General features: G+C 41.3%; 1 protein-coding gene across 1 annotated transcript in view; it reads left to right on the plus strand.

Moving 5' to 3' along the window:
- Nucleotides 1-23428, plus strand: part of KIAA1109 (KIAA1109 ortholog) — a 452391-nt gene that overhangs the window by 350770 nt on the left and 78193 nt on the right. The window contains 6 exon segments of the mRNA XM_030191772.1: nt 59-182; nt 493-602; nt 2674-2764; nt 13942-14192; nt 14955-15170; nt 21675-21855. Of these exon segments, the coding sequence (XP_030047632.1) occupies nt 59-182; nt 493-602; nt 2674-2764; nt 13942-14192; nt 14955-15170; nt 21675-21855 (973 nt within the window).

Below are 23428 nucleotides of genomic sequence, written 5' to 3' on the forward strand. Positions count from 1 at the left end.
AATGGAACTTTATCATTGGTAAAGACATTTAGTCTGGCATTTTATTGTTTTATTTTAGGAAACTTGGAGCAAGCGAAGGAACCATAAATCAGGAGATTCAACGCTACCAGCAGTTAGAGTCTGTGGCTGTTAATGACATTCGCAGAGACGTGCGGAAAAAGCTCCGTAGGTCCAGTATGAGAGTAAGCAATGTCCATTCTTTTCACCTCATACAGGGATATAAAGTTAGGATTTTGGGACAAACTTGCCTATGTTTTGTTGTTTTCTTGAGGAAAGGGGGAGTAGGAGGAGTAGGCTCTTGAACAACACCAGTAGGCGACTAGTGTTGTTCAAGAGCCTACTCCTCCTACTCCCCCTTTCCTCAGATTCGACTTTTCGTAGGAATTTGTGTACCTCCACCCTTGTGGTGGTTTGGCTTGCTTGTTGTTTTCTTGGCCTTTGTTGTGTTGTTCACATTGTTTACATGAAACGAATAAAACTTTGTATCCGTAGGCAGCTTCTCTGAAAGACAAATGGGGACTAGGTTACAAACCTAGCTACAATCGATCCAAAAGCATTACTGCTTCCGGAAGGCCAGCCTTAAAAAGGATGGAGAGAGCAAGGTAACAATGTGGAGAATATGGGCAGTTAAAACACACCAAGGCTTTTAGGCTAGTCCAGGGAACTCGACCATGGTGTCTACCAAAGTCCTCATATGCTGATACTGGGCACTGCACCCACGCTGAGGCTTCTTGTGGGCACTGTTGCACTTAACAAGACTGATCACTGTTTTCAACACCCCCTTCCCCAGATTACACACACTAATAAGTCTGAGGGTTGGGACACACAGGGAAGATAATGGGAAAAATGTAGGTCCATTGAATCAGGAAGGATACAGAAAGCAAAATCTTCCCACTGTGCTTCCATTGCCTGGTCCTTAAATCTAAGAGGTAAACTATTCTGATGTTTTCTGCATCATTTAGCACATATTCATACAGAGAGAACAGCTTAGCCCTCATTTGCTTACAGTTAGTTTATTTATAGCCCGCTAAAGCCAACTATGTAGTTCAAGGAAAATCTAGGATGGTACAAATAATTTAAAATTGCTTTATCTAAGGCTGACATTTTCTAACCCCTCGGATATCATATAGCATAACATAATGAGAAAAATGAAGCTATAAACACGTTACATCCTTACAACATGTTTACAAAATAGCTTTGTCTTTCACCCTTTTTTAAAGATCTCAGTGCTAGACCTACACTTTTATTCCTGAGAAACAGAAGAGCATAAACTGGCTGCTTGATATGCAAATAGACCAGTGAGCATTTTAGATCATCTCTTTAGGACTAGGCAGGGACAATGGTAAAATATTCCTAATATTATAGGGTTGACTTGCTGTTGGTCTACATACAAGAAAGATCATATAGTCAGGAACCATACCATGTACAGTCTTGAAAATCAAATATCCCAGTTTAATAATAGTCTCCCCTCTATTGGAAGCCAATGTAACTTAATGAAGTGAGGTGTGATTCAGTCTGACTTCTTCAAAGAAAATAATCAGCCACACTGCCACATTTTGAATTGTTTGAATCCTTCTTAACAGTTGTTTTGATAAACCCAGATAGATGACATTACAGTAATGCAGCTCGCTTAGAATTAAAAATTGAACCACACGCCGGAATAAATCCTCTTACGAATACTTCCGAATACTCCTTAATTTCCTTATAGTATATAAAGAACTTTTCACAAGAGAATTAACTTGATGTTTCATGCATAATTTATCATCTAAGATAACTCCTAGAGCTTTCATTGAGCTGCTGATTTCAATAATAATGTGACCACATTAGCTGTAGGGCCTTTGTGTGTAACTAGGAAGTATGCTGTGCCCCACAGTGTTAGTGAGTTTTTTTTTAAATGGCTGTGTTATACACATTGCTGGTTTTGGGCATATTAGCCAAAGGCCTTCCAGAATAGAATCCTAGGCTGATAACTTTCCACAGTGGGTCTAAACAGCTCATTAATATAGATAGAACTGGGGACCCGGAAGTGAGAGGTATGTGGATAAGGAAATTTTCTGCCCTTGCTTTCTGAAAGGATTGCAGTGGGAGCAGTGTGGAAGGATGTTACATTAGTTTAAGCAAGGGTAGATGAATGTGAGTGCAGAGAGGATGATCCGGACATTTAGGGGACACTTCTATAACTGAGCAACTCTGTTTAGGCACCTCAAAGACTTGGCAGTAGGAGCCTAGTCTACCCAATTTTATAGAATTGTACCGTAACCCAAAATTTGTGTGCCCGATTTAGACACTCGCTGGCATAAGTGCGAGCGCCTGAATGCAGTAGGAATGCTCGTAGCTTGTAGTACTCTGTATGTTTATGTTCATCAGTGGGAGGCCCACCTATCTCCCACCTGTGCCCCATCCCTGTGTAGTCCCACTTGCAAATATGCAAATTAAACGGGTATTTGGGGAATGGTGCTTAGGTGACATACTAGTTCATAGTTTATAGAATTGCCCTTTTAATAGAAATTTAAAAATAAGGTGAAAGCTGTAAAGACAGGGTCAGGGGATGAATTTTAAGACTAAGATGACAGGAGCATGTTTGAAGAGCCAGAGGACAGGGAGAGGTTGAAGTAGCCTCATTACTTTTACAGAAGTGTCACTTGTTTCACCCCTTTGAATTTTTACCTGTAGTTCCAGAGTCGACGGAGAAGAACTTCCAGAAATCCGCATAGACACAGCATCACCAGCAGGGCCAAGAGTAACCTTTAGCGTGAATGAAACAGTAAGGGCATTCATTACATCTTGTTGTCACATTTGCCTAATAGTTGTACTCATTTTTCATTTATGATGGTGGAAGAATAAGTATCTTAAATTAAAACAGAGATAGTGGTGTGGCAGCAGAATAGCTAGACTTGTCAAATGGAAATTGAAACCAAACTTTCCTGAATCCAGCTCTGGCATTGACATGTTCAGCATATCCTTGTTAATTCTCATGGGCTAATAGAAAAATTCTGCCTTCCTTCTCCTCAGAGCTTGTTGGAATCAGTACAAATATCACGTGTACTTTTGACTTGCAGGCTTTGCACTAGTTCTCAAGTAGAAGCGCAGATGTATTTTCACTTGGAAAGTTGCTGCAGGTACAGAGCATGGGTGATTGTTTCCACTTTTTTTTTTTCCATGGGTAGAATTTTGCTGGAAAAGTATGTAGGAAGATGTGAAAATGCGGGGCCTTTGCTTATACACATATACATGGGTTGAACAGGTGTTCAGCCATGAAAACGTCTCTTCCCAAAATTAGCTTGGGCCTCCTATGGGGAAAATGAGGGGTGGTGTTGCCTCCTGCTTTTCCCTGCGTATTGAAAATCTTCAAAGTATTTGAGGGAAGCCTCCTTTGAAGCTTTGCTCGCAGGCCTACAGATATTAACTGCCCAGAGGCCTGCAAGCTGATCTAGAGGGCTAAAAACTGTCTTCAGGGTCTTTCTGACTGTAAGAGTAGACTGAGGACAGGGACACAGTAACTTTGACCATTTTTTTCCGTGGTTTAAATTTTTCCAGGAGACCATTATCACCATCAGCTTTTAGCATGGAGAACTATTATTTTCCACTTTGGATTACACACAGATTTAAGAGAGCCACCATTTCAATTTTGTTATAATTAAAGTCTTTTTATTTCTTTAGATTATTTGCATGATTTGGTAGAAGGTAAATTATTTTTTTTAATTTGATTTTTCTTTTTTTTTAACTCCAATCAAGTTGAATAATACATTTGTGGGAGTTCCACAACAAACCACGGAAGGGTATTTTCAGGTATTTGTGAGAACAAAGACTGACGTCTACTATATAATTAATTCACCTGCCAAGAGCTCTGCTTCTCAATTATGTTCTCCCTTTTCAGCCATGCAAGCCAGACAGAATGTATATCACTACCTAGTGAATTTTAAATAGCTTTGGGTTTAGGGAAACCTCTCTGTAATTGGTTCAGGAATTTCTAAAAATCCTGATAGATTTTGGCGGTCATTTGAAAATGCATCTCCTTGGCAAAGTGCCTTTGAGAAGCTTGAAATGCTTAGAACAGCACAGGAAACAATCCAGGGTACAAATCTATCCTGAGAGGACACTCTGACAATAAAACAAATGTTGTTGTCTGAATAAAGAAATATGTAGTATCAAAGTATTTAAAATAAATGTTTTGCACTTTAAAATGTTTAAAAACTAGCCTCCCTGACATTAATGCTTTATAGATGTCCAACGAAACCACACTAAGGGCCATGTTTACTAAGGCATGCTAGCGTTTTTAGCACGTGTTAGCACTAGAGACACCCATATATTCCTGTGGGTGTCTGTAGCGTTAGCGTGCACTAAAAACGCTAGCCCAGTCTGCCTAGTTATTCCATAACTAGTTATAGTTCAAAATTTATTAACCATATCATTAGATAATTATAAAGTATTTCCTCTTAGAAGCAATTAATTTCTTATAGTAGTAATATTTATTTTCATTACCAATACTCTTTACCATTAACAAATGAAAATCACGTCGGGAGAAGAAAAAAAAAACGCCATGTTATAAAAATGATCCATTGCCTATGTAGAAGATAGCTTATAACAGGCTCCTTAACTTGTGTGACAGGTATGATGTGCATAACTTCAAGTTTCTAAGGAATGTATATACATATTTTCCCTTTGAAAATTGCCTCACAGAAAGTGCATGTACACATTTACAACAATTCTGTGGTACACATATGTTTCCCAGTTTATTTTATGCACATACACAGTTCATAAAGTGTGCACATAAGTCAAAACACCACCTCAGCCCCACCTCCAGGAACACATTTGCTCAGATTAGTTAAAACTATACATATATAAGAATTCCTTAGTGTTCATAACAGAGTAGTCCAGAACCTGTGGGTTATGTCCATTGAGCAGCAGATGGAGACAGAGAAACAAAGCAGATCTGTGAGATTTGCCGCTTAAGGGCACTGTGCAGCCTTTGGGGAAGAGAATATGGTGTTTGGTCACCTAGCTGGCTTGCTCTTATGTAAAACCATTATTCGAGGGAAGCATAGCATTCAAGGACCTCCATGGTAAAAGTTTCAAGTTTATTGAGTACTTAATATACCGCCATCAGGGCATGTCGGAGCGGTTTACAAAATCATATACTAAAAACAGGGCGAGAAATGGATTACGTAATCATAAAAAGAAAGTAAGGTGTGAATGGGATAAACGTGGATGGGGAAGAAACAGAACTACAATGGAAAAGATGTCTTTTGTAGGCTGGCTCTGGAAGCAGCTGCCTGGGAAAAAATGGGAGAAAAAATTAGCATATATGAAACAAATGTTGAGAGGGATTCGTAGGCAGTCAATGAAAAGCATCCCAAAATAAAAACAATTTTGAATGCAGCCTTAAATTTGTTCAAAGACAAAGTTTCTAAACGGAGAAAAGGAGGGAGAGCATTCTATAGAGTTAGGCCAGATACTGAGAAAATACAGTGACGAGTGGATTCACAGGTATTTTGTCTGGTGTTCGGGATTACTAGTAGAATCTGCTTTAATGATCGGAGGGCACAGGTAGGGATATACAGGATTAGCAAGCGGTCAAGGATTTTGAAAAATAACGAAAGGATTTTGTGTGTAGTTCTGTGAGATATTAGTAACCAATGTGTAGATTCAAGGAGAGGAGTGACATGGTCATATTTTCTTGCCCCTGTAATTAATGTAATGGATGTATTTTGAATCAGTTGGAGATGTTGAAGGTCCTTGGATCTATGACCCTGGTGAATGAATTACAATAATCTAAGGGGCCCTTTTACCCACGGTAGGATGTACGCGCATGCAGTGCGCGCCCAAATGAGACTACCTCCAGGCCAGCGTGCCCTCCTGTGGAAATTTCAGATTTGGCGCATGCCCATAACGTGTGGATGAATTATTTATTTCCTCGTACGCATGGTAATCGGCACTTGGCGCGCATTGACCGGTCACCGTGCATGTAGCACGTAAGCCTTTACCACTAGATCAGTGGGTGGCATTAAGGGCTCAGGCTGGTTTTGGGCATACTCTGGTTTCATTTTTACCACAGTCCCTTTTCCCATCCCATTAAAAAAAAGCCATTTTTTGTAGATGCGGTAAAAACTGGCCCGGCGCGCACCCGTTACACGCGCCTACACTATCGCAGGCCACTTTTTACTGCAGCTTGATAAAAGGATCCTTTAATGACTAATAACTAAAAATGAATTAAAATATTGAGGTCCGATGTTTGAAGTAAAGGTTTAATTGATCAGATCATGTGTATTCTGCAGAAACAGCACAGGATAACTGCAGAGATCTGTGACTGAAAATTGATGATCTTATCAAGTATGATCCCAAATACTTTTGCTAATGATCCTAATGGAACAGGACTATTAAAAATGAGAACTGAAGAAGCAAAGGAATAGGATCATTCATCTGACAAAATGAGAGCTTTTGATTTTTGGGGGGTTCAATATCAGTCTATTATTGCACAGCCAGTAAGTGATCTGTGTCAAATTTGTTATTGACATCATTGATGTCATTGAGATTGGTTGGATCAAAGGTGTACAGAAGTTGAATGTCATCAGCATAAACAAACACTGTCAGGGCAATAGCTTGGTTTGGTGGTTTTGTTGAGATCCTATTCCCGCAAAGGTGATCTGCTGGACATGTGACTAAAGCACAGATAACATGGAACAGTAGCAGTTGGGTTAATACAACTGTCATTGGCAAGTTGTTGTGGACATTTGGACTATTTCTCATACGGGTATTTCCCAGTGGCGGTCTGGTTGCCGCATATTTAAGGAAGAGCGGTTCTTAGTCCTGCTCGGGACAATGAACTATTTAAAGACATGATAGGCAACTGGCACGAGCTTAAGACAACTAGCCAAATGTTTGAGAATGAATGGGTGTTAAGCTACTGACAAGTTATTTAACGATATACCATACGGGTAAATGTGATTTTTACAAAACCTGCAGTGGTTTCTAATATATAATATGGAGATGTTTTGACAATTAAAAAAATAAAAAGATATTTTGCATACGATTGGAGTATATTTGTTGGACTAGTATTGTTTATTTTTGTACTCTGATTTAAACCATTATTTCCCCTGTGTGTGTAGATAGAAAAGATCATAGGAAGTGAAGGAAGTCAGAAGTATGGGTATTAGAGTGGTCATCTAAGTGTATGTTGAAGTTACCAAGTATTATGGGGAAAGATGAAGAGACACGGTAGTTGACTGTGGTGGTATGTAAGAGTTGTTGCTCATTATCAGCAATGAGTCTTTTGTTGGATAAATGTGAAGTGTTTTTGTTGCAGAGTCTTCTCATCCGCAAGGTTGTCCTTTTGGGTAAAAAGGTTATTTTAAAGGTTTGGACTGTTCCTGACCCGCCTTTCTTTTGGAATTGGCGTAATGTTTTTCACCATATTATGTTGATGGAGAAGCAGAGGGTGAGGGTGTCCTTAAAATTTAAAAGAGCGTTCTTATTTTTGTGGGGTCCTTATATATAGTCCTTTTCTCCCAGAGCCCGCAGTCTGATTTTGAATATTTTGTAATTTTATATGAAAAAAAATTTTGTTCATGTTTTTTTTTGTTGTTTTTGTAGGGGGGTGGATGGTTGGGGTGTTCAGTTCATTTTGGGACAGATGTTCTTTGTCTTTCAAGGGGATTATCAGACAGATCTCCTCTGTGGTTTTGCTTGATAGATATATTATTTTTCCCAGTGCTGCTTGACTTGTTTCTTTATTGACTATACTAATAGATTTAAACGTAAGAGTTGTTACAATGCAACAGAAGGGGGGTGGCGATGGTAGAGTAGAAGAAAGTCCAGTTGGTTGTTAATAGCATCAGATTCCAGTCTGTTGACAGGGTTGCTAACTATCAAAATTGAGTAACGCAAGGAGCTTGGTCTCAATCCACAGTATTGTAATCATCTCTCGAGTATTTTGCAGTTCATCTATTACTTCAAGCCTTCTGTCTTCATTTTCATGGAAGAGCATTGAGAGTGTTTTCTTTTGAAGATCTTACTGCAATGCCTTAAATCTTCAGATAAAGATTTTGTTTTGGGATTTATTTGGTAGTATATAAAGTCATCGTTTGGCCATATAGCTAGTGATCTGGGGCGAACTTTTGGTTCCTTGGTCAAGGGTTGGTAAAAAGGATCATATTCTTTTCCTATGAAGGTACTTGTAAACCAGTAGAAACAGAGAGTGCTAAGGAACTTTCTTGCTTTCTATAAAAAAAAAGGGGGGGGGGGGGAGAGAAATGACATTTTATCCAGTAGCAAGCATTTTGCTTCTTATGGAGCAGCATGATTGCAGCCTGGTCTTGCTGTAGCAGTCGTGCTATCTAAGCCCCTCCTGTTCTGCAGGTGGGCTGTAGTGCCTTCAGGCTTGGGTCTTCAAGCAAAGCTAGGCATTGCTTGTAGTAGGGAAATAGTATAACTGTTAGTTCACTGGGCCTTGAGCCAGTGAAGTCAAGATTCAAATTCCTGCTCTACTCCAAATGATACCAGGGGATTCAGTTCCCTTCTCTTTCTCAGGTTCACTCTTACAGTTTGTAAGGACTATATTCAGCAGATTGTGAGCATTCTTCTCAGAGGATATTTGGATTCTTTAGAAGTATCTAATGTACTGTAAATTTTCTTCTCTTCTTTGGCTTTTCTCATTTTGAAGTGCAGAGTGATGCATTTGGGGAACCATATGTCCTAGGTGAGAGGCTGACATGCACAGACAGGGAGAGGGACCTTAGGGTGATAATGTCCAAGGATCTGAAGGCGACGAAGCAGTGTGACAAGTTGGTGGCAATAGCCAGATGGATGTTAGGCTTCGTAGAGGCATAACCAGCAAAAGAAAGGAGGTGTTCATGTCGTTGGTGAGGCCCTAGCTGGAGTGTTGTGTTCAGCTTTGGAGGTCATATCTTGCTACGGATGTAAAAAGACTTAAAACAATCCAGAGGAAGACTGCAAAATGATATGGGGTTTGTACCAAAAGATGTATGAGAAGAGACTGGAAGATCTGAATATGTATACCCTACAGGAAACAAGGGATGGGGGAGACATGATAGACGCTTAAATACTTGAAAGGTATTAATAAAGAAACAAATCTTTTCCAAAGAAGGGGAAAAGTAAAACTAGAGGACATGAATTGAGGTTGTGGGGTGGTGGACTTAGGAGTAATGTTATGAAAGTCTTTTTCACAGAGAGGATGGTCGTGCCTGGAATGCCTTCCCAAGGGAGGCAGTAGAGACAAAAATGGTGACAGAATTCAAAAAGGCATAGGCAGAATATAGAGGATCTCTAATTAGAAATTTAATGGTATTTTTAAAAAACCCAAAACTTAAAGGGCTGCATGTGTGTAGATGTGTTGAGTGGCGCTTAGATGGCAACTCTGGCTGTGAAGAAGTAAGACTGGTGTCGGGCAAACTTGTATGGTCTGTGTCTCGTATATGGCAATCTGGTTTAGGATGGGCCAGAAAAGGCTTAAATGGCAACTTCAGTAGCTGGAACATGAGACTGTGCTGGGCAGATGTCTATGGTGTATGTCCCAGAAATGCCAAAAAAAGACGATGAATGTGATAATCATAAATTAATATAATGAGTGTGACTGTTGGGCAGACTGGATGGACCATTCAGGTCTTTATCTGCAAGTCATTTACTATGTTACTATGTAGACCATTGCTCCCTGATAATTCCTCTTTTTGTGCTTGAGTTCTCCATAGCTATGTCCATTTTCTGGTATTTTTCTCCTTTCAGGAGAATGTTGGTAATTCCATACTCAGGAGGTTCTATTATCTTTCTGGGAGCATTCAGAAAGATGAATTAATCTTCTTGTTCTCAGTAAATCTGCTTGTTTTTCTCGCCTCTGCCTTGGAGGATTTTGATCCTTACAAATTCTTGGAGTAATTTTATTTTTCAGTTTCTTGGATGGAAGATGGTCTGTAACGCCTCTCTCATTCTTTATAAACTTCTTCTTACTTCTTGGGGAATCAGTTGAATGTTCTCATTCCAGTTCTGTTTCCTTACTCCAGTTAGGTTAAGTACTTCATATACTCCTTCCCAGTGTAATTCAGGTTCTTTTGTCAATGTGTGTAATTGGGAGGACTTAATCCATCTAATATTTCTTTTTGTTTTTGGAGATGGGTTGTAATGACACCTTCTGTTTTAATCTCCAGTCTGAACACTGGATTTACTTGCATTCGCAAATTAGTTTGTTTTCCTGTGATGTCTCCAGCCTTCCTATCCTTGGGCTTTGTTCAGCTAGGGATTTAGAGTCCTACCCTAACTGAGAACTGCTTTACTACATCCTACAGTTTCTGGTCTGATATAGACTCTAAGGAAAGAGAAATTCTTGCTTGAAAATTTTCGATCCTTTAGTCCTACCAGACCTGTCCAGAAACACCCTACTTGAATATTAATGAACATGTTTCCATTTTGAATTGATCTCCTATTTTTTTTTTTTAATCATTTCTCAGTTTGAAGTACTTCTATTTTACAGTACCTCTCCATGGATTTTCAGGCAGCTTCTGACCCAGATGGAAAACTGCGTGTTAGTAGAGTACAACTTGCATCAAAAAGTTAATGGACGAAAATGACATTTTACCACAAGTGTGAACATGAGCACCAGACAGCATGGTGCCCTTAAGGGGCAAATCATAGAGAACTACTTTTTCTATTTGTCTCCATCTGCTGGTCAAAAGACGTAACTCACAGATTCTGGACTTGTCTGGTAGGACTAAAGGAAAGAAAATTATTAGATGCTGTGCACTGATCACTAATTCTATAAAATTCCATTATAGAATACTAGCATAAATCAGTATGAATGCATTTACATTTAGGTGCACCACTATGTCAATAGCAGGTGTAAGAGGGTGTGCTTAAATGCAGCAATTTAGCACGTAACTAACAGTATTCTGTAAATTCCATACATAGATATTGGTCCTGCACCTATTCTCCACCCCTGCCAACACCCCTTTACATTTTATGTGCAAAGTGACTTGCATGGATCATTTATAAAATAACACTGAGTAAGTGCTGGTGTCTATAAATTTACACGCTCTATCAGCATATAAAATAGATATAAAAGGCCATCTCTACACATAGAGTGCTCTTTTCCACCACTTGGGATAAGTTTCAAACTCGGACATTGATGCAAAGTCATTGGTGCAAACTTGCTACCTGTGCTTTTGCACCAGCTTTCAAAGAAGAGTTTATTTATTTATTATATTTGTATCCCACACTTTCCCACTAAAAGCAGGCTCAATGCAGCTTACATAGTAATAGGTAACACAGAATTTTGTTATGTAAAGTAGGAAATTAAGTATAACATAGTAATAGGATGGATCGGTAAGTAGAGACAGGTGATAGAGGAAAGTAAGGTGGGAGATAGATTCTGGGTCAATGCAAATATTTTCACTTTGAAAAATGCAGTGGGTACAAAGTACACACGGTCAGTTGCACCTGCATTTTTTGCATGTAGAATTTTGCTTAAAAAGTATACATGTAGATTTGAAAGAAAAGTGCATTCGTTTATTTTCTCACACCCAGAAGCAGCTCTTCTCAGTGTTCTTAAAAGTATGTGCTTTATCGGCCCAAGTGTAGACTTTTAGCCCCATTGAGAGTGAGTAGTATTCAGACATGGTTAAAATACTTGGGACGTTGTTTTCCTAAGATTATGACATTTGTTGTTTTATTTTATTTTTATTTTATTTGTATCCCGCCTTTACCTAAAGTGGGTAACAGAGAAACATTACAGACAATACACCATTCATTACATGTGAGGTCTTCAGAATTCATTGATGAAGCTGTAGATTAAAACAAGAAAACACTTCTTGGTTTTCGGTTTTGGCTTTTAATACTAAATACTCCTGCTGAGAGGCAGATTTGGCATCTGCCAGCTGGCTACAAATGGGATTGCTGGGCTCCAAATAATAGGTTTACCCCTTTCTCTGCCACTAAGTGCAATAAAATAGATCACAGAATCAATCATTAAACCAGCAGAGTAGAAGAGATGCCTTGGGTGCACTCTCCATGCATCTGAGTCATTCACAATGTTAATATAACTGAAATGAAAATGATGGTTTCAATTTCACTGCAACAAATAGAGGTAGAACAAAAAAACACGTCCATTATTGCAGTGCATCATCATTTATTTAATTGTAATGTGACTTGTAAGGGGAGAATTAGACGTTTAATAGGAAATCATATTACACATTGGATTCCATTTTATAAACTTGAAAAGTACTATATATCGAGTATTGGCCAACTTAATATCATAAGATACTGTACATTCTCTGGTGCGTTGCATGCATTTTATATTCACTAACAAATATTTCTCTGATCTGCAGGCAATCGTAGTACATGTCATCCTGTATTCTCCAAGACTTTTCAATTTAATTTATATATACACAATGTCTGGGGTGGGGGAGGGGGGGGAGGAAAGACCCCTTACATAGTTTCAAAATACTTTGGAATTGTTTAAACATTTAGGGCCCTGTTTACAAAGGCGCGTTAGCTGTTTTAGCATGTGCTAGGAGTTAGAGCACACTAACCGTGTAGGTGCCTATAATATTCCTATAGGTGTCTACACGGTTAGTGCATGCTAAAACCGCTAGCATGACTTTATGAACAGGGCCCTTAGTATGACCTTTGAAAATAAATTAGTATAATGGTTTTTTATTAAACGCCATTTTGCTAAAATGGATCCCGAATGTCACTTTGAAAACAGGGGTCTTCCAGTTTTTACAGCATCTTGAAGTAACACCTGTCAGTAACAGTAATACCTTTTTTTTCTTTTTATAATAGTATATTTGTTTTTGGGTTATTTGGAAAAATGTTGGGGGTCCTGTTTTTTCTCGGACACTGTGTGTATATATATATTGTTTTCTAATGTTTCCCTTTAAAGCTGTACGGACTACTGTAAATTTTGAATTGTCCTTTCAGGCTCATTGTTTCATTGATTCTGCTCGAGCACTTTTTCTCTGAAGAAGGTAGCTCACCAGTGATCAGACTCTGGCTCAAACAGACTCTTCCATCATTTTCTGGAAGAGGCATAAAGGGCTTTTACTGAGCCACCATGGCTCCTTCAGATCTATTTTTTAGCCTTATCAGGGAAGGAATCAAGGCATGGCCAACGATATAGGAGACTAGGAGGCTCATTTTCAAAGCACTTAGCCTCCCAAAGTTCCATAGAAACCTATGGAACTTAGCCTCCCAAAGTGCTTTGAAAATATGCCTCTAAGTGAACCTTTAGCCATTTACCACCCCCAGGCATGGATCAAAGCCCCAAACCCCCTTCCCAAAGTGAGTGTCCAACATCCCCTCGTCCCTCCCCTCCCCCCAAGCTGCCCAGCATCTCCTCTCTTCCATTCCTTCCTTCCTTTCCCCTTATCAGGCCTGCTGCTGCCACCTTACATTTGCTGGCTGAGACTGAAGCAAAATATAAGCACATCTTAGAGCCTTGAGCACAGGCTCAAGTAATAATGCATTTTACACCCCCACCCCCAAAGACTTTTGAGGCCTGTGTTTAAAGGCCTGATGTGACACTGATGGCACCATCAAAGCGCTGCATGCCTAAGCAGTCTCTGCACCATCCTCTCCCAAATTCTTCCACTCTAGATTCCTCATTCACCTAGTAGCAGGGCCAGTCCAGGGAGGAAGGGAGAAAAGCTTCAAGGGGAGGAGGGCTCGGGAGGACTGTGTGACTGGTGATTTGCTGTCTTTAGAAAACATCTTTGCTTTACTGGTGTTGCCATAACTCATATGTAGTATTTTCTTCCATTTCATCTGCCTGTGTAATAATCACTGCTTTCATTCTGTGCTTTCCAAAATCTGACACTTCTGTCTGTTCAGAGAGAAATCTTTTCAAGATTTTTTACTTGTATGCTTATTTCAGCATTTCGAAATTTAGCTGATGGTCTTTTGGACTTATTTTGTTTTGTATGTGTTTTTTACTATCAGTTTCCAGAAGAGTCAGAAGTTGACCTTTTGTCTGTACCCTTTGATGCTCCATCCCATTATTCACCCATTAGTGAAGGATCATGCTCAGTATTCAGTTTTCCCAACACACCCCTAGGCCACTCACCAAGCATTCCCTTCCAGCCTGAAGAAGGCAAGCGGTACGACAGCATGTCCTCATCCAGTGACGACTCAGACAAGGAAGAGGATCACGAGAGGGATCGAGAGAAGCTTTATATTCACAGAAGACCCCAGTAAGCATTCTATAACGAATCAGATTCATACTAGTCAGCCCCTGTATCTCTGTTTCATATGCAGTATATGAACAGGAAAGGCAGCCGTATGTTCCATTTTGTACCAGCAAGAATGGTCTGTTTGCCCTCTGTTAATTTTTTTCTCAAATAAATACTCCATCACTTGTGGGAATTTCACAAATATGGGGGACTTTCTAATGAATTGATAAGTGATGCACGTGATAGCTTTTGTGATGTAAGAGGTGTTGAGCATACAGGTAGGAGCACATAGCTTTCCTTTGTTATCCTCTCGGCTTATCAGTCCAGGACATCACCGCTCAGGACACTGGCAGTAATAATTTCTAATACAAGTGTGTAGCTTGGTCTGTGCACTCAATACCTTCCCCTCATACGTACACTAAGGAAATGTGCAGTTATAAGTCATACACAAGCATGGTAAAATTCCAGTAGAATTGTATCAGATTGATTGATCAGAATGTTGATTAAAACTCATCACACCCGCCTAAACTCTGGTATTTCACCAAGCTTTTAAATCTTGTATTTATGTAAGAAGTTCTATAAACCTGACCTGAGAAACTTGTGTTTTCAGGCCAGGTTTCTATATGATACTTGTACAAGATTGATGGTATAGTTTCTGGTTTGGGAGTTTGATCACAGTGGGCTTGTTTGATATGACAGATAAAAGTGGCTTTTATTTTTTTTTAATTTATGGGAATATTGCCATTCCAACAATTTTTTGCATGCATGTTTTGTTTTGGGCAGGCAGTCGTCGCGTAAAAAATCGTCGGGCTTTGCTGCAGTCCATCAGCTTCTCACTGAACGATGGCCCACAACTCCTGCCAACAGAAGCATATCTAGTACTGCAACAGAAAGAAATATTGACTTCGAACTTGATATCAGAGTTGAAATTGACAGTGGGAAATGTATGCTGCACCCAACCATCCTTCAACAGGAGCATGATGATATAAGCTTGAAGAGGTGAAACCTATAGCAAGACAAATGGATAAGGCTGGGGCTAATCAAATAAGTTTCTTTTTTCCTCCAAATCTTGTATTTGTGATCAACTATGAACCTCCTCTCTAGTAGTGTGAAGGGCCCCCAATTATGCATGCATTGTGCATGTAAGGGTTTAGAATGCCAGCACTTAACTGCTGCCTAAGGGGCCTTTTTACTAAGCGGCGTGGGTGCCTATGTGCGCCAAATTGGAGTTACTGCTCGGTTACCGCGTGGCCTTTGCGGTAATTTCAATTTTGGCGCACATCTGGAAAATATTTTTTATTTTCTGACGCGCAGCATCTATGCGCATCAAGTGGACTTTGACGTGCATAGACCGTTACCTCCTGGTTACTGCGTGAGACCTTCCTTCTAGGTCAATGGCTTGCGGTAAGGTCTCAGACCCAAAATAGACGCACGGCAATTTTCAGCAAAAATTTTTTAAAGTTATTTTTTTGTAGGTACACTAAAAAATAATTCTGCGCGTGCCGAAAGCATGCGTCTGCACTACTGCAGGCCATTTTTCAGCGCACCTTAATAAAAGAACCCCTAAGTGCTACTCTGCAAATAAAGGGAAGGGAAATGGTACGTGATATACTGCCTTTCTGAGGTTTTTGGAACTACATTCAAAGCGGTTTACATATATTCAGGTACCTATTTTGTACCAGGGGCAATGGAGGGTTAAATGTCTTACCCAGAGTCACAAGGAGCTGCAGTAGGAATCGAACCCAGTCCCCCAGGATCAAGGTTCCCTGCACTAACTACTAGGCTACTCCTCCACTCCTCTTCCTCCACAGAGGGGTGGAGCATAGGTGTGACATAGACGGGGCTCCCACCTGTGTGCGTGATTTACAGACTAAGTTTTGTGCATCCCTGCAACATTTAAGTACCCACATTTCTGCCAGCTGTATTGCTGATGTAACTGTGAGTGCCTAAATCTTAGACACGCTGATACCGCTCAACACTAGTATTCTAGGTTCTGTTACAGAATAGCCACCTACCAGGCAGCCCCCCTTATAACATCTGTTGGTCTCTGAGTAGATAAATCCGTTTTACTCATTGTCTGTGCCGGAACCTCAAGGGGATCACAAATTAAAACCGTATGCAAACATCCAAAGTAAAACATGGAAATTATGCTGATTAGCTGTCAACTCTGGTTGTAGTACCTGAAACTCTTATCTTTCATTTTCCAAGGACAAACAGGCCGCGTTATTCTCACATGGTGATGTCCTCCGATGTGGACGCTGAATTGCTAGCACTAAAGAAAGTTCTAGCAGTGTCCTACCATGCAGGTATTGGTGCCTTCCCACTCGAGCATGGGTCCTTTAGTCTGTTTTTTTATCTGTGGACCTGAGAGGGACATGTTCACATAGTCTTCTCATGCTGTTCTTTCAAAAAAAAATTTCGCTATGGGGATGCTTTCCATTGCGGGTAATCTTTTTTTAAATTTATTTTCCCTGTTCTCCTTTCCTTGTATTTTTCTTCAGTTTTTCGACTTTTGTTGTTTTCCATTATTTTTCGCAAAAAGGCTGCACACTTAGACCACAACCTTACCTCAATTTATTTATTTATTTATTTGTTGCATTTGTACCCCACATTTTCCCTTTTTTTTTGTAAAGCTGTTACAGAAGTGACCGTTTTTCCCTTCCTGAGCTGTGAGTTGATCTTTAGTCTCAGTATGGGAGCACAGAGGTAAACATCTATGTCCTGAGACCCTGTTCAAGGCATGTAAGCAGTTAATTTCCTGAAGCTTCCCAGATACTACCCAGGTAGTGACAGTGTTTAGACAGTTTTAATATTGATCCTTATTCAGTTACCTGTTATTTGCCTGTTACTTTTCCATCTGATTTATATGGCTCACTGTTCTAATTCTGTGACAATAAACCTTGTTAGTTTATTGGCTCTGTTGTCCTGGACTGACTTAAGAATCCTGGTGGTTTGTGTGTTGGGTCTGTGGGTGCTTTCCAGGCATTGTGGGACCCCTGAGAGTGTGCCCCAGTCACCTAGAAATCACCGGGGAATTATTTGAGAGTGGGAGACTCGCGCAAAGGCAAGTGAGACCCAGTTGGTGGAGAGGAGGGTGTTAGTATAGAGCACATGCCCAGGAGCAGGTGGGCTGAGCAGTGCTAAGGGCAGACCCTCCAGGTGGCTTCAGGGTAGGGTTAACCCTAGGCGGATGCTAGGCGTTTGTAACATAACCTTATACTCGTTTGGGAGGAAAACATTTCAGGCCTCGATGCTCGTTGCCCACATCTAGTCCTACCAGCTCTACATGAGCCTTTACATGGAGTCTGTAGTTAATAGTACAGTTAATCTGGTGGATTGTCTCCCTATGGAGCAGGCTGCTGAGCTTCACCAGTTAGCCAAAAAGCAGATGGTGTCGGCATTATTTGGCCAAGTGTCATACTTTTGATATTTTATCCAGACTCTCTGGGATGGGTATAGGGATGTTCAGACTCTAATGGCTGCATGTCTATGACCTGGAACAGGCTGTTCAAGAGAGATTAGTGGACATACCTTGCCGAGGGGACAACTTATTTGGAGAGAAAGTAAAAGAGGTCGCTGACCTCGTTAAAAAGCACACTGATACTATCCACACATTCACCAAATGCCTGGCGGTAGTTGCAGCATATCTACTCAGACTGGGACTGTATGTGTTTCTTTACCTGGACATTTGGCTGGTCAAGAACACATCTCAGGAGGGGGCAATCGAGTCAATGCGGTTGACTATTCAAGTGCTAGAGCTACTGGGGTTTGTCATAAATTATCCCAACTCCCATCTCCATCAAGTGTGACAATTGAAATACATTGGAGCCTTCCTTCCTCTATTGAGAAGCGGATACCTTGGTAGCGCTTGCCTCGCAGGTCCACAGCAACCAGCAGGTTTCAGCTCATCAAATGTTGAGACTGATGGGTCACATGACCTCCACAGTGCATGTCACTCCCATGGCATGGCTCCATTTGAGAGCGGTCCAGTGGACCTTAGCCTTCCAGTGATCTCAAGCCACAGGGAACCTAATGAATGTCATTCACGTCCCGTCAGAGTTGGGTCATGCCCTTCTCTGGTGGACTATCGGGTCCAATTTGACTCTGGGGCTTCCATTCCAAATTCCACCGCATCAAACGGTGTTTACAATGGATGCATAGAACCTGGGTTGGGGAGCTCATGTGGATGGGCATCACACTCAGGGTCAGTTGTCCGCTCAGGAGGCTCATCTTCAAATCAATCTCCTTGAGCTACGAGCCATTTGGAACGCTCTAAAGGCTTTCAGAGATCGACTCCAAAAACTACATTATTCAAATTCAGAAAGACAACCAGATTGCCATGTTTTATGTGAACAAGCAAGGGGGTACAGGATCCTACCCTTTGTGTCTGGAAGTGGTAGGTATGTGGCAATGGGCTCTCCTTCACGGGATGAATCTCCTTGCCATATACCTTCCTGGCAAGAGCAACTGCCTGGCGGACAGACTCAGCAGGATATTACAACCATACGAGTGGTCTTTCAAAAGGGCATACCCCAATAGATCTTCTGAGAGTGGGGCACCCCCTTGGTTGATCTTTTTGCCACTCATCTCAACAACAAGGCCCCTCACTTCTGCTCCAGGCTCAGATCACACAGCCTTTTTTCCTACATTGGGGAAGAGAACTTCTGTATGCGTATCCTCCTATATCTCTGATAGAGAAGACCTTGCTGAAGCTTGATACTGATCGCTCCTCATTGGCCGTGACAGATATGGTTCACTCCTCTTCTGGAGTCTTGAGAAGATCCGTGGAGATTGGACTGTTTTTCATCCCTCATCGCACAGAATGAAGAGTCCCCTTTGCATCCCAACCTCCAATCTCTAGCCCTCACGGCTTGGATGTTCAGAGCGTAGAACTCGAATCCCTTGGATTGCCTGGTATCTCTCTTGACTTGCAGGCTTCCAGGAAAGACTCCCATAACAGGTGTTATTCTTTTAAATAGAAAAGGTTTGCCGTCTGGTGTACTCTACACAAAAACTGTTTGAGTACCTCCTGCACCTCTCTGAGTCTGGTTTGAAAACCAACTCTGTAAGGGTTCAGCTTAGTGCAATTGGTGCTTATCATCACTGTGTAGGAGGTGAGGCCATCTCTTTAAGCCTTTAGTTGTTCGCTTCATGAGAGGTTTGTTGTTGACAAAGCCCCCTACCAAACCTCTGGTCATATCATGGGATCTCAACATAGTCCTCACCCACCTGATGAAAGCTCCTTTTGAGTCTCTGGATACCTGCCATCTGAAGTTTCTGACTTGGAAAGTTGTATTTGTGGTGGTGGTCACTTCAGCTCGTAGAGTCAGTGAGCTCCAAACACTAGCAGCTCACCCACCATATATTAAATATTATCTCAACAGAGAGTAGTCCTCCACACTGACCCCTAGTTCCTTCCTAAGGTCGTATCAGAGTTCCATCTTAACCAGTCAATTGTTCTTTCAACATTTTTCCCCAGACCTCATGCCCATCTTGCAAGCAAGCCTTAGCATTGTATCTGGTGCGGACTAAAGCCCGTAGACAGTCCACCCAGCTTTTCATTTCTTTTGACCCCAACAGGTTGGTGGCTGTTGGCAAACCCACACTTTCAAATTGATAGACTGCATCTCCTTTGCTTATGCCCAGTCTGGGCTGACTCTTGAGGGATATGTCACGGCTCATAGTGTCAAAGCCATGGCTGCGTCCGTAGCCCACTTCAGATCAGCCTCCATAGAGTTGTTTTGCAAGGCTGTCACATGGTCTTCAGTCCACACATTCACATCTCACTACAGTTTGGGGTCTCAGGACAACAGATGCAACAGTCAGTTTGGACAGGCAGTTCTGCAGAATTTGTTCGGTGTCTAGAATCCAACTCCACCCTCCTAGGCCTTGTTTTATTCTGTTCCAGGCTGCACCTACACAGCTATTATATATATATAGTTTCGAGTTGATTTAAGTTTTAGTCTTAATGTTTTGACACTCCATTATCCTAACTAGGGATTACCGCATGTGAAAATAACGCAGCCTGCTTATCCTTGGAAAAAACAAAGATACTTACCTGTAGCTGGTGTTCTCTGAGGACAACAAGCCACTTATTCTCACATACCCTCCCATCTTCCCTAGGAGTTGTTTTTGGTTGTACTCTTTATGCTTTTCACCTGACTTGAAGGACCCATGCTTGAGTGTCAAGCAGGAAGGCACCAGCGTATGCGCGGTGGGATGCTACCAGAACTTTCTTTAATACTAGTGATTCAGCGTCCACATCGGGGCTCCGTTGGATGATGTCACCCACATGTGAAAATAAGTGACCTGCTGTCCTCAGAAAACACCAGCTTTTTCTAATATTGATAGCTCAAATATATCCCATAACTTTCTTATAAATTCCACATATTAACAAATTGGAACCGTTGTGCTAGGTGACAGACCAGCTCATTTTCGAAAGTGATCGCCGGCCATCTTCCAACACAAATCGGAAGATGGCCAGCGATCTCCTGAAACTGGCCAAATCGGTGTAATCGAAAGCCGATTTTGGCCGGCTTCAACTGCTTTCCGTCTCGGAGCTGGCGAAATTTCAAGGGGGCGTGTCGGTAGAGTAGTGAAGGCGGGACGGGGGCGTGCTCACGAGATTGCTGGCTTCACCCGATAATGGAAAAAAAAGCCAGGCTTGACGAGCATTTCGCCGGCTTTACTTGGTCCCTATTTTTTCACGACCAAACTTCAAAAAGGAGCCCCAACTGACCAAATGACCATCCGAGGGAATCGGGGATCACCTCCCCTTACTCCCTCAGTGGTCACCAATCCCCTCCCACCCAGCATTTAGCTGTCTGTGAGTGGCTGAGAGAGACCCCTGTCTGTGATTGGCTGAGAGAGACCTGAAGGGGCATAATCAAAAGGGAGGGACATCCAAGTAAGTGGAGCTGTGGCCAAGTGGTTAGAGTACCGGTCTTGTAATCCAGTGGTAGCCTGTTCAAATCCCACTGGTACTACTGAAAAAGCCTGAGCACTTGGATTTTTTTTCCACTTTTTTGAAGCCAGCCATCTGTAAACCCCAGCGATCTCAACATTTGACCTAAATGTTGAGATTTAGCTGGCCCCAACCGTATTATCGAAAGAAAAGATGGCCGGCCATCTTTTTCGATAATACGGTTGGCACCGCCCCTTTGCGGAGCCGGCCCCGAAGATGGCCGGCGCCGTTCGATTATGCCCCTCAGAGAGATTGCCGGGAGACTGCTTAGTTTCAAGAAATTAGGGAAGTTGTATACCTTTGAGCAGAGGAAGGCCATCCAGCCGCAGTGGTGCCTCTTTGAAGTAGCACAGGCATGCGGAAGCCGGTTCCTCTTTGGACTGGGTATATGTCACATTCAAAACTTACTTCCCTAAATCTGGACCTGGCTAAAAAATTATGGTCACTAGATAGAGTTAACCTTGGCTCATGCCATGCTTTAATTATTACGTAAGATACAGTACTGGAGCTTTATAGGTCTTCTGCACTTCTTTTTGTAGAAGTTATGATCGGAGCTCAAGAAGTTTGGATCAAGAATCTCCTTCCAAAAAAAAGAAATTGCAAGCTAATTATGCATCTAGTACACATTTACTTGCTGGAAAGAAAGTGCCAACAACCCTGCAGACAAAATCTAGTGACCTGGAAACCACTGTATTTTACATTCCTGGAGTTGATGTGAAGGTAACTGTTTTTGGCTTAAAGTGAGAAGGAAAAACACGTAGCCTCAATGGAGGCATTAGTGAATGATGTGATGTATATTATGTTGATGTTACAGCAGTGGCAAACTCACTCTGATCCACATTTTTTTACATCTTCAAAGAAATCAAATTGGCAAGGCAAGAATTGCCTTTCCTGAGCCCATGCTGACTCATTCCCATTATGCCATATCTCTCTATATGGTCAGAAATTGCTTTTTTTTTTTAAATAATACCTCCTACCATTTTATGTAGAATTGACATCAGTTTCATCGGTCTGTACTTTCCCAGAACACCCTGGGGCCCTTAACTCTGATGTGCTGTTGGTTCCTCTCTAGTCCTCAGATGCTGTGGCTGTTTTAAATGACAGGTTACAGATTGCAAGTTATTGTGTAATAGTTGCATGTTTGAGCTCTTTCAAAACTTTCTGATGAATTCCATCCAGTCCTGATCATTAGTTGTTCAATTATGTTTTCTAGATTTGCTTTACTTACTCTGAATTGCCACAGCCAAAAGTTTCCAGTATAGAAATGACCCCAACATCTTTTTTTTAGTTAAAACTGGGGCAAATAATTTCATGTTGTTTTCTATTACTAAATTATCTAGTCTGAGCTTTCCTTTCACCCCTTGGTTATCTAATGGTGTAGCTAATTCCCTCCTTGGCTTTTTGTTTTGAATGCATTTGAAAAAGTTTAATATTACTTTTAGTTCTTGCCTCTATGGAAAACTTCTTTTCAGAGTGTAAGGGGAGTGTCTCTGTTACAGGATGGTCCATCAGTGGATTCAACTAGTTCAGATCTGCTGATCTGTTATTTCTAGTCTCCTACAACACCACCAGCTGGATCTTCTCTTTATCAAAGTACAGAAGCAACCTGGAGCATTTAACTGGGCTCACCATCTCTCTGATATTCCATGTAATCATACGCACCTGCAAAGCCCGTCACCCAGTCTTTATACACTTCCTATATATATCTGTCCTTCCACTCCATACACACCTACATTCCCAACCCCCCCCCCTCCCGCCTTCCACAGGGACACCCTCCATTGCTTTCTCCTCCTTCTGTCATATGGTTTTCAATAAACCCAAAGCTACCTGGGATATTTACCAGGGCACTGCATTTGAAAACCCTCCTCAACCCCTCCCAATCTCTTACAGACCGCAATGACACCCTCCCCTGCCCCCCTCCCCAACAGCCAACACAGAACAGCAAACCACCATTGAATTCTAACTCCCCCACCTCCCTCTCTTCCCATACATATCTCTCCAAACTCCAGAACCACAGTCACTTTCAATTCAATCTTTTTATTAAATTTGAAAATGTTAGATTGTATGAAATAACAAATAACAAATATAACATATATAACATATGCTAAATGTCAAGTAATGACAAGTGGAAAAAGGGGGGGGGGGGGGAACTTGTATACTCTCTTATGATAAGGATTCAGAAAAAATTAACGATGGATCCCTTATTCTTTCATATTTAACCTGTTTAAAAAGGCATACCCTACCGATTCAATTAAATGCCTCGCACTATTATCCCTTCTGTCAATGTCGTAAT

The sequence above is a fragment of the Microcaecilia unicolor genome, chromosome 2, assembly GCF_901765095.1.
Source record: "Microcaecilia unicolor chromosome 2, aMicUni1.1, whole genome shotgun sequence".
NCBI lineage: Eukaryota > Metazoa > Chordata > Amphibia > Gymnophiona > Siphonopidae > Microcaecilia > Microcaecilia unicolor.